Here is a 12,706-nt window from a genome sequence, read left to right as displayed (position 1 = left end):
GTTTCAGATTTGCCAACCAATAAGAGACAAACAACCTTTCTCTAGAAAAATGCAAATGGAAAATAAGATTAAAGCTGATTACTTAAATCAAAGCTTCCTGCTGGCTGATTAGACTGTGATTAAAATTGGTGAATTAAATCATTACGATTGGAGTTTTGGGAGATAGAACTGGTGAATAAAATCAATATGCCCTCTGAGAGGTCCTACTGGCTTCAGTGAGTATTTTGTTTTGGTGAGTATTTGCAAAAATGATCCCCTGAAGTCAATTCAGATAAGCAGTGATTTCAGGTCACCTTAAGCTGTGCTTTTGGAACTTTATCTTGCTTTTGAAGTGTAAAAACAATTCTTTTGAATTTGCATTGGTAAAACCAATTTTTATCAATAAATTTAGCAGGCACAGATGATAGCCCCATTAATAAGCAAAATCTAAGTAAGAATTTGCTACAGACTTCAGCATCAACAAAACTGGGCTTCATTGTAGTTGTTTCTTGGTTGTGTCTTACTTTGAATAGCAGATCATCAGATTGCTTCCTTTAACTTCAAAAGTAAAGAGGAGGAAATTTCTGATGGTGGAAGCCTTCTCTGACAAAATTTTCACATTGTTACTCAGTGCAGAGGGGAACTGAAAGAATGCATCACTGAGTAATTGCAGTACATGGTTAGATAGGTAACATGCATTGCAGTCTGTTGGTGAGAAGCTCAGCAGGAGCCAGCAATGTGCATTTGCAGCCCAGAAAGTCAGCCCTATCCTGGGCTGTATCAAAAGATGCGTGACCAGCAGGTCGAGGGAGGTGATTCTCCCCCTCTACTCTGCTCTTGTGAGACCCCACCTGCAGTGCTGTGTCCAGCTCTGGGGCCTCCAGCGTTAAGAAAGACATGGACCTGCTCACGCAGGTCCAGAGGAAGCAATGAAGATCATCAAGGGGCTGGAGCACCTCCCTTATGAGAACAGGCTGAGAGAGTTGGGGCTGTTCAGTCTCAAGAAGAGAAGGCTCCAGGGAGACCTTACAGTGGCTTTCCAGTACTTAAAGGGGGCTACAGGAAACATGGGGAGGGACTTTTTACAAGGGCATGTAGGGATAGAAGAAGGGGTAATGACTTTAAACTGAAGAACAGTAGATCTAGATTAGATGTAAGGAAGAAGTTCTTCACTATGGGGGTGGTGAGACACTGGAACAGGCTGCCCAGAGAAGCTGTGGCTGCCCCCTCCCTGGCAGTGTTCAAGGCCAGGTTGGACGGGGCTTTGAGAAACCTGGTCTAGTGGAAGGTGTCCCTGCCCATGGCAGGGGAGTTGGAAGGAGATGATCTTTAAGGTCCCTTCCAACCCAAACCATTCTATGATTCTATAATTAAAGACAGAATTACACTGGATGTTTGCAGTTGGAATAATTCAAAAAAATTTGGAGAAGTACTGGAACTCTGGAAATTCTGAAGCAGAACTCATAAAGTGTGACTGCCTTACTTTATTTCCATTAAATACCCCAAAAGATCACATCATTTTCACTGCTCAGAAACCAAGAATTACTGAAATGCTTTCTTAGTATATTGGATTGATACCCCTGGAAATTGAAACCTTGGTAATTCCAAGCAGGGCAGTAGAAGGTCTCTCGCGTTCAGCTTGCCCCTTTGCTCCTTTGATATGACTGTAAACAGCAGACTATTATGTCCAGTTTATCAAAACTACAAAACAGAGCACTGAACTACCATCAGACAGTTAACAGCTATGGATTATTACTGACCTGGGTCCTACCAATCTGTGCAGTTAAACCCTGCCTCTAAACAAACCCTACTGATTACAATGAGGCTTCACATGGAGAAAAATTTTGTTTCTCTAATTGTTATTTGTATATGAAACAATGAAGCTAGAAGAAGGACTGTACACCTGTTATCCTGATGACCCATCATGTCACCAAGATTAGGGCCTTAACTTGAAGCAACTATACCATTTTTACAGGAACAGCCCTACCAGGATAATAAAACAGTGAAACAGATTGTTTAATTTAGCACTGAAGAATATCATCTTTGCTATTTTAGCACTTGAACTTTCCTCAACACTTGCCTTGGGCACTTGCAAAACACATTTTTTGAATGTTAGTAAAATTGTAGTGAAAAACTACAGCTGTAACGGAACTTCCCTTCAGAAAGGAGAATAACATGAAATATAAAGGGTATACCAAACAAAACCCCAAAACATGACAGGAACATTTTAAACAATATCCAAATAATTCCTGAACATTTAAGGAAAAGACTAATTCTCATAACCAAACTGAAAAAGTATCAGTGCTGTTTACTTGGCTGACAGCACTCCACTAGAATTGAAATGTCAGATGTTATGCATTGCACGTCATTTCTAACAGGATCATATTGTCAAGCAGCTTTTTCCCCTACAAAATCTCTTAGCTGGTTCAACAGTAGGTGGTATTGTTAAGCTATACGTTGCCTGAGCTTCAGATTAGCTGCTGAAATTGGAAAGGCTCTTATTTTTCCTACTCTTTGGCTCCTCAGTTTTACAACATTGCTAGGACAATGCTTCCTCAGCTTGGGAACATCTTAAAGGATTGCCTCTGCTACTGTTCACACTCAGAGTATTGCCATGTAATAGCAAAAAGAAAATTATAAGGATCATTGCAGTTCCTGACACCCACCTACCAGGTTTTGATTAGCAGCAGTGAAAATCAACAAGATTTTCTATGCGGTTTTCCTCCTCCTTAAGGATGCTTTGAGCAGTACCATGGCCTTGCGAGCTGCAGCCATCGGATGACAGCACTGCTATTTATATTTACCCTGAGTGTATTTTCTTCCTAATTCCAAGGACAAGAAACTTCATTTCAAAGAACTTCTATTTCTGTAGTGCTCATAGATCACTCTGGATTGTTACACTGAATTTATTTTACTGGAACAAAACACTTTATTGTAAGGCATGGAGGTTTCTCAACTAAATGCTAAATTAAAGCCTGTCTAGATACCATAGCCTAAGTTTTTAAATCATCAGAAGGAAAAAAGTTCAAAATAGAGTCTTCTGATCATTTGGCAGCTTTAGGTTTCTGGTAGTCAAACCTCACTGTAAGGCTAAAGTGATGGACTGTTTTTAGCAAGTCAAGCACTTTGATTTGACAGAGTTCAAATCAATAATAACAAAGAACACATCAGCGTAAATTGGCAAAATCACATTGAAATGTTATATGGGATTCCTTTTCAAAAACACCATGAAACATTTATTTATATGAGTTGATGACACTTCCCTGGTCTACAATCCATATTTCAGCAAGTAAGTTGATTTTTTAATGTTCTGGCAATAGTTAACATCCAAGCAGCCCTTCAAAAAAATTAATTAATCAAAACCTGTATACTAAGTTGAAAATGTGCTATTTTATAGAGGAAAAGCTGAAACAAAAACTGTTAATGAGTACCTGAAAGCTGATGGAGTTGGTTTAGTGCAAATAAACACAGAATTTGATTGGGACCTGTAAAAATACCAGACTGAGGAAACAAAGTGATAGGTAGCAAAGCAGAGGTTGAAGCACTGGAGATGCCAGCTCTATACTTAGTCCTCTGGCTAGTTCTCTACATAAAATAAAGTGTTCTTGTAGATGCTTTTCTTGTTACCATGTTTTTCATTAACAATTTCAGATCATATTTAATTCTATTCAAATTTACCGTCTTCATTGATGATATAGTTCCCCGATCATCTTTAGACAGCTTTGTGAGCGCAGCTATTTTAGATGAATTCACCACAAGCTCAGCATTCAACTCCCTGCATTTCTCCATGAGTCGATTTTCATTTTCATGAGACCTCTTCATAACAGCATGGAGCTTCTCATATTCTACTCGGAATTTTTCCAGAGTTTTATCTCCCTTAAGTAGATTGATGACTTCTTGGAAGTCTTTTTCCAGTGCATCGAATGCACTTTCTTCCAGATACGGTTTGCCAGACTTTTCCTGAATGAAATGAGATAGATAATCAACAAACAGGAGGAATTCAACATCTCACGACCCCAGAATATAAAAAAGCAATACACCGGGTGTGTAACAGCTACTAAGAAATCATGACAAAATTTCCTGAAGTAACAGTTCTCTTGCTAGCATATGATATGCACATTGCAGGCTATTTTTCAAACAGATCTCCCCCGATTTTACTGAAATAACTTGTGCTTTAACAGTCAGAGTTCCTGTAATTGAGTACTACAACTACTTTAAAGATAGGTCTATAAAATATCATCATTGTGATAGTGTTTAAATAATACATCAATTATTCAGGAAGCCCAGTATTTTAGCCCCAGTTCTTCCCAGATCTCTACACTCTAAAGTCTGATTAGTTTATGCTTTCTATGCAGATAGTGCCAGCAAATCACCTGCAGATAAGCATGTCTGAAAGCTCCAGTAATGCCAATCCTTCCCCTGCAGGAAATGCTACTGTTAAACCTTTCACAGGGGATGTTTTTGATCTAGCTCAGTTCTGATGCCAAATTTTGCCAGCTCAGTTGCTGGACACCAAATTCTACCAGTATTTTTCAAAACAGCCTAAAATAAGCCTCCATTATAGCCTTCAGCAGAACACAATCATACCAAGAGGAGACTGCGTGGCCACTTCTCAGGAGTCAGCTTGATCTGCTAAGGAGCAACATGTATCAGCCCACAGGACACTTCATGCTGTCACTGATACATTGCTGCCATCGCTCACTCAAGCTTGCTCAAAACTGACCAGAACATCTCTACGCTGCAATCTGAAGTCTAGGTATATCCTTATAATCGCATCTCAGAGGTGGACTCACTCAGATAGGAAAACAGCTCTCCTGTTTAGGTGCCAGCCATGGATGTATGATGAGCCTCCCTCACAGAGGGTAGGCAATGAGATGCACAGTTCCCACAACCTTAAAAATCTGCCTTCATATCTCCCCCACACAAACCAATGGATTGCTATTTCAAAAATGGTTCAGGCCCCAACTCACCATTTGAATATAAGCAGTTTAAAGGCAAGAATTTTCAAAATTCTAAAAAAAAATAAATTCTGAGAGGAAAATTACACATTTCATTTGTTTCATTGTTTGGGGGGGGGGGGAGAAATACATAAATTCACGCTACCTGGAAAACCTGAAATTAAAAGGCTAAAACCAGATCCTTACGACTTGAAAGAAAGGTCAGGCTTTGTGACACACTGAGGCAGAGGCACCGGCTCCAAGTCCCCCCCTCCTTGCCAAGGCGCTGACTTGAGGGTTTTTTTTTCTGTGTCAGAAACTTCAGTGGTAAAACAGCAAAGGCAACCTGAATATGAAAACCCACGCTTCTGCTGGTGTGGGAGGGCGGTCTGCACGGCAGGGCCCCAGTTTGGTGCGTAACCCCTTCAAACTGCTCTGGCGCTCACAGCAACAAATTTGGGTTTCTTCTTATGTCATCCTCCTCTCCAACATCAAACCTTCAGTTTTTATCTCGTTCACGTTTGTGATCATAAATAGAGTTAAAAGAAGAGCAGTAACGATGGGGGCGAGGAGTGGGGGAGGTATCACACCCACCATCTTAAAAGCAGCAGGTGTTCCCAGAATTTAAGTGTTATTACTGCCGATGTACGAGTAGCTTAATTGCTCCTACTTTCCACACAGGATCTAACTGAGCTCTGCTGACAAAAGTAACTCGACACGTAGTTATGGTATATAGATACAGATGATACGTAGATGATGATGTTGGGCTTATTCTGAAGTACAGCGTTCGTCCTGCCCAAGGAACAGGCGGGGAGTGGAGGGGGGGTGAGGGGGTCTCACCTCAGCCATGCTGCCGGCTGGCGAGGGGCGGCAGCGAGCGGGGCGGGGGTCGCTGCCGGTGCCGGGGCTGTGGCGGCCCGAGGCCGCGGCCGTGTGGAGGCCGCCGCGCCGTGTCGTAGCAACGGCGGCGGGCGGGGCGGGCCGTTGGGGCGGTGGGAGGGGCCGGGCCGGGGCGGGCCCCCCTGGGACGGGCAGGCCGGGTTCGCTCCGTGTGGGCCCAGAGACCCCGGTCACCTCCAACCCCGTCCCGTCAGCCTCAGGTTTTTCTTCTAAAGTTGTCCGTCTCGCTGCTGAAATTCAGCCGCCGGGGATTTTAATCAGCGGCGCTGAGGAACGTTTCCCCTCTGAGCTGAAAGGCCGGGAGCCGCTCCGTGATCAGAGCTGCACCAGGAAGAGTCAAAGAGCCCCTCGAGGCTCGGCGGGAGGCAGAGCCCGGTCGAAGGTGACACAAGGGGATTTGTGCTGTTTTGGGGCACAAATTACATTTGGAGCCTGGCTTCTGTCATTTCATTGCACCTGAATATTCACACTATCTAGTCTGTGCGTGTGAATGATTTCGTAGAAACCGTGGTGTAGAACAAGGGAAGGCAGGAGAGCAGCTCTGTGCTTCAAGAGCTGTGCTCACCTATCAGCTGCTGCTGTTTGCTCCGCTCCCAGCTAACCCTTGAAATAGTTGGCTTTATCTCTATGAGGTCACAAATTGTTTCATCTGATAGCTTTTTAGGGCAGGGATTGCATTGTACCATGTATATGCTCGCTAGCAGAATGGATGTTGGTTATGACCTTAAAGTACCACTTGAAATGGAAAACTTCTTCTCTTCCTGGTTTAATGAAGCCTGAATTGTAGCACTTCATTTTACTGATTACATGGCAAAACAGGCAATTTCAAATGGATGCTTTCAAATGGTCTGATTTTACCATTAGAACTGGAGAATAATACAGATTTTATAATGTATTCTCTATATGTATGACTTAATTTACAAAATATCCTACACACCGAAACATAGTTTCAATCATTTCAGAGCACACTTCTAATAAAAAAATCAATAAAGTTCCTTTTCTAAGTTTTGCACTCTGCTTTTTCCTCATTTTCTCTTGTACTGATGTTTCTTCCATAATAAAATTACCAGGAAGATGATCATGATAAATTCATTTATTCTAGGATTTCACATTCTCAAGAGGACCAAACTTTTAGACCTTTAAAACACAACAGCTGCATGTGTAAATAAATATCAAAAGGTATGATTTTAATTTTGGTAGCAAAGTACTGCTGGAAGAAGGGGATATGTTCAGATTTTTTTTTTAAGAAAATAAATTATATGATAAAAAAACTTCAAATTTACATCTTAAATATATAACCTTGATATTTATTATACTCTTCCTTATGGCTTTAACAACAAAACAGGAGTGGAAACTTATGAAGGGAGGTAGTTACCTTTGATTTAGGTTCATGCTTGTGCTTCTGGGTAACAGCATAAATGTGTCCAAAAGTGATATCCATTTATTGAGGCATTCCCATGATCTTCCTGGTCCAGTTGAAGATGTCCCTGCTCATTGCAGAGGGGTTGGACCAGATGACCTTTAAAGGTCCCTTCCAACCCAAACAATTCTATGATTCTATTCTATGTTTTTCAAACTCCTGGTGATTTGTGTCCTGTGAGACTCTCTAAGGGTGACTGTATAGGCTGGTCTTCATGACAAGTGCTATATGAGCTGAATTCATTCAAATTTGACAAGCTCTCAATCATGGTAGCTGCGCCTCTGACTGCAGTGCAGACATAGTAGGGTGGCTGTGTTAGGAGTCCGTGATAACTCATGCTAAAGCCTGTTTTTGATAAGCCAGCCACTATGCCTTAAAACATCACAACTCATAGCGCATGGTTTTAAGTGCAGCCAGGACACAAATCTGTGACAAGACTCAAATATTTACTTTGAATTAATTCTACAACAAACCTACAGAACACCTTGACAGGTTCACGACCGAGGAGCTGGACTGATACTCAAGAGGACATCTGGGTTTCTGACCTTAGCAAGAATTTCCTGTAGCTTGGGACCAACCAGTTAAAATTCCCTGTGCTTTCTATTCATCAGTAAAGTGGAAATAACCACATCTGCCATCCTGCAATAGTGTTGTGACTGCCATGGCTATAAATGATGTGCTCATGTCATAGAGTGAACCTCTAGACAAGATGGAGCTCTTGAAGTAGGATCCCTTTTTAACACTCCCTTTTAAGCTGAGCCTATGTTCCCAGCTCTAGGAAAACCTTTCTGTTAGTAAGAGAAAAAAACTCCCACAGCCACGAAATAAAAATAAATAAATCTCCATTAACAGCAGGGACAAGCCAGATCTGGAAAGTTTCAGTTCATTGAAAAGATTGTTATTTATTTCCCTGGATATCTGATTTTGTTCAAGAGACACCCGCATTTTATGGTAAATAAGCAGAATCACCTGTTTCACCAGCTGCATAAAAGAGAGTTTTGCATCAGTCGGGTGTGTTTGTGTGTGTGCAGAAAGGGTTACTAGAGAAGAAATATTTGCTCACTGATTTATTTGAGGTCACAACCCTCGGGCAGTTAATTTAATGCCTGTTTTAAGCTGTAGTGGCATGAATATGATAAGCCATCACTTCCTGAGTGTAAGGATTTATGGTCTGCTGCAGAGGTATAAATAAATAGAATAAAATCTCATCATAACATCACCCAGGAGAATGGAAGTAATTTGGGGCAGGAACCATGACAGTACATGTCTTCTGGGAAGTGTAAAATGAACCTTGTGGACACTGGAAGTTAACGATAAGAAGAATTGATAAAGGAAAGCCGGGGGGTGGGGGTGGGGTGTTGAAATAGGTTTCCTTTGACACCACGCTGTTGTAAGGAAGAACATCACTAGGTGGCACTACACCACCACAGTGGCTTGATAAACCGCACACACACACCACACCCGCCCGCCGCCCCCCCTCCCCCCAATAGCTATTTGCAGCCCTGACAAGCTTTTCTGGTTTAGAAACGTGTTGCAAATATTAATTAACACATGGAGACATAATGGTTCAGTGAACATGTGTTCATGGATGAGGTCCTGTATTTGCATACAATTTTGCTCAATTTACTCAGATAATATAATCGGTGGGAGAGTACCACTAACAAACCCAAAATTTGTCTAACAATTTGCTAATATTAAAATATTATTTTACACATATTACAAATATGTTACATAAATATTACTTATCTAACTGCAAGTCTTGTAATCGCCCCAGCAGTATGGAAATCCGTCACAACATCATTTGCCTCCAACACCAGTGACGCTACAGATGCTGTCAGTGGGCTGACATCCTGGGACGTACCCTAGAATCTAGTTTACTTTATAAGTGTTAAATCAGTTTTGCAGTACTAAAAGGAACAAGAGCTTATTAAAAATACTTCTTTTTCTCCAGTGACAAGGAAACGCTACGTGGGCCTTGATTACTTAATTACCCAACTGATATTTTTACTATATTCTTTTTGACTGTCCTTTCCTCCTGTTATTTTCAAACTAAATGATAGTTTTATAATGTGAACAGTTGTTCAGTTTAAATTGGATTGAGGCTTTCTACTTTGTTCATAAAGATCACAGAACAGACCTCAAATAGCAGTAACCTTTGATCATGTTTGGCACTAGAGTTGAGCCAATGATCTCAAGAGGAAGAAACATACTGTATCTCATTAACATTTTCATAAAAAATTAAAGCATGGAAATGTTCTGATTAATAGAAACACCCACATAAAGAACTTGGTTATTTCTGAGACAGAAGCTAAAGCTGACAAGTGGTCTGTGTATAACGTACAATTACATGCTCTACATAAAAAGTAAAATAGATTAAAATTATGGAAAGCAACTAAAAATTAAGTCAACAATCCTGGAACTAAGCTGAACTTGCCATTCCCCAGCATGGTTTGAAACTGCAGAACAGTTTCCTGTTCCAATTTTTCCTCCCAGTTCTGCAACTAGCATTACAACGGCCTGCCATGCTTGTCAGAAAACTCCTCTCTTCCACCCTTCTCTGAGTCAAACCCAGGGATTTTCCAAGACCGCTGGAGGAAAGCAGCTCTGCAGATCCCCATCACCACTGCTGCCCACTGTGGGCTCTTACCACCACCAGTATTATGGTTTCTGCTACCAATCTGACCTACAGCTTTGGAGAGTGATGGGGCAGGACTCTTCCTCCTATGTATTTGGAGGAAGTCTGGTAGACCCCCTCTCATCCTGGCTGCCCAGCATCATTAATCCCTAGAGAGGCTATGAAGAAAAGCCTACAAAGTAACATAAACACAGGTGTCCCTGCACAGCACTCCAGTTTCTTCAATGGACACTTTCCATTACTTGCTTACCAGTTGTGATCCATGGGTGTCTTTCCAGTGATGAACATTTGGGTTTATTTAGAAATTAGTTACAATATGTCTAGAATCATCATGTGTTCATTAGCAGAAACAATTTCCCCCCATGCTTTCCAACCGCCTTTCTGTTCCAGCAGCAGAATCCAGCCCTAATCTCTGACTCTTGTTCCCCTCAATCAAATTTTGTTCTTCAGCCTTTTAATTCTCAACCACCAAATCTTTCTCTAGCTGAAAATTCATCTGGCATCTTTCACTACTTGACACTTGAGTCCTCTGGAACGAAGATGCTATTAAAAAAAAATCCCTCTTCTCTTAATACCCAGGGAAGGCTATAGAAATCACAGAGACTTAAGATGTTTATAAGGTCAGGTGTAAGGGGGTAGATGAGGACATCATATGGTAAACTGTGAGGAGCTGACCCAATCCCCCTACACATTTCCTTGTATGGCAGCTAGGAGGTGTGAATTATTCATGGATGGAAGGGAGTCTCCCACTCCCTTCTCCCCTTGGGCTGCTTGTCCACCTGCTCTGCTGGGTCACGCTGAGCTGTGCCTATTAAAATACTGTCCTGCTGCAGTCTCCTCTAGGCTAAGACAGCCACTTGCAGTATAAAAGGTAGGGCCTCAGCAAGGCCTGACTCAAATGTATTGCTCTTGCTTTCTACGTGTTAATGTGATCCCTCTGTGTGCTTCAGGTTGGCAGCCGTCTCCTGTGTTCCTTGTGAAGGTGACAGCTGGAAGCTGTGCTAGAACCTGTTTCGCTGCTGCCTACCCATGGCCTCTCTATCATATCCCTCTTCTCTTTTGTAGATCTTGCAAGATGATTTTTTTTTTATTTACTGCTTGTAATAATTTAAGGAAATGCTGCTAGTTTTGTAATGGATTAGAAATACTAGTGGAAAGAATAAAATAAATCCTCAGTCTTCTAAGATGTCTGAAAGCAGCTAAGAAAGATATCTAGAATTTAACTCTCAGCCCAAATCTTGCTCTTGTCCTGCTCCTGCTGATGGCATATTCGAGTCCATTTTAGAAATAATATTATTATATCTAATTTCTGCTGCAGTAGCAGCCATGTGACGGAGCCACGGGCTATGTCCCAGTGTGCACAGAACTGTGGTACGGTTACTCTACTGCTCAGAGCTCCAGGTCCTGCCCAACATCTGAGCAAGGTTAGCGGAGCTTGGCTCATTATCAGATAAATTACTACCTTTAGCAAGACAATGATCTTAAGCCTTCTGCAGTGCAGCAGTACTCAAACAATGAATCATGTGCTGGAGTTGTCAGGATATGTGCTTCTAGCTTTCCCTCCTCTTTCGAACTGCTGAACTGCATCAAAAAACCTAATACAAATCAAATGAATGTTTCTTGGTTTGACTTTTCCATTTACATGTATCATATTATTATCATAATTTTATACCATCCTAGGTGGCACAGAAAGTAGATCCTGAACGGGATGGTGGATATGTAATATAATCTGCTGGGATTTGAGCCTTTCTTTGAAAAATGTTCAGGCCTTTTCCCTGTATCCCAGGGAAATTTTGCAGATGAATGTAAATTTTAGTCAATATAACCTATAGTGATTTGTATTGTCCAATGTGTGTATATATATACATACACATCACCAGAATCAGTAATTACTATCTTGTCAGGCTTTATGCAGGTGATATTTAATAGACATTTTCCTTTGGCTTTGGTGATGAATAGCTGTGATCTTGGAGAAGGAGCTATTTTCTCTCCTGCCGCTGCTGTGAAGTTCCCAGGGGAAATAAATAATGCACCAAGACAGGCTGAGTCCTGCAGCGCAGAAGCAGGGAGATTCCAGTACTGTTCTTGCTAGAGATTATTTTCATGAATTATAGCATAATGAGAAAGGAATGTACTAACAACACCCAGGTTGCAAATAAACCTGAATAAACTTGATTCAGACACTAAGGAAATAATGCCCATACACACACATTTACTGAACCCAAACCCTTTGAATAACATTAAAACTGTTTCTTAACTCAATAAGCACTCAGGAAATTCAAAGAACGGGCTGATTTAACAGTCCCAGTTACCACTCAAGAGCTAGACAGCTCCAATGTAAAGCTGCGCCACCACCTTTACCTGGTGCCCTCTTGATATTGCAAAGCCTTAGTGCAACCTAACACAGAGCTGGCTCTCCCACCACAGCACATGTCCACCACCTGAGCTTAAAAAAGAATCAAAGCAGCGGTGGTGAACATGCAACGTGCCATACCAGTGATAATACGAGACAATTGTTGCAATGCTGTGGAAGGAGGAAGGGTGCAATACAGGGATCCATAATTCCCTTGAATTGGATGGATGTTACTCTGCTGTTGCTCAGGCCTGGTGCCCTTAAGCTTCTTTGTGGAAGTGACAGTTGTTGAGCAAACTTATTTCTCTGCTAGATCTGTAAGAAAATGCCCTTTAACTAGAATGAGGGCAGTGTTAGAAACCACTTTTTAAAATCCCTTACCGTGGCCCTTATCATTGGTTTAGTTAACCCTGCTGCGCCGCAGCTCCCCCCCCCCCCCCCCCGGAAACCAGTGCCCCTTCTCTGCCTCGAAAGGATGTTGG

At 41.7% G+C, this 12,706-nt stretch overlaps 1 protein-coding gene across 1 annotated transcript in view; it reads right to left on the bottom strand.

The window, feature by feature from the left end:
• Positions 1-5,798, bottom strand: part of CFAP58 (cilia and flagella associated protein 58) — a 61,034-nt gene extending 55,236 nt beyond the window's left edge. Inside the window, exons 1-2 of the mRNA XM_074874042.1 lie at positions 5,757-5,798; positions 3,658-3,939 (exon numbers count right to left, since the gene is read on the bottom strand). Of these exons, the coding sequence (XP_074730143.1) occupies positions 3,658-3,939; positions 5,757-5,765 (291 nt within the window). The 5' untranslated portion in view covers positions 5,766-5,798. The remainder of the gene's footprint in view (positions 1-3,657; positions 3,940-5,756) is intronic.
• Between the last annotated feature and the right edge of the window lie 6,908 nt (positions 5,799-12,706).

The sequence above is a fragment of the Strix uralensis genome, chromosome 7 (assembly GCF_047716275.1).
Source record: "Strix uralensis isolate ZFMK-TIS-50842 chromosome 7, bStrUra1, whole genome shotgun sequence".
Lineage (NCBI taxonomy): Eukaryota > Metazoa > Chordata > Aves > Strigiformes > Strigidae > Strix > Strix uralensis.
The sequence above is the reverse complement of the archived record's forward strand: the minus strand, read 5'-3'. Positions and strand labels throughout refer to the sequence as shown.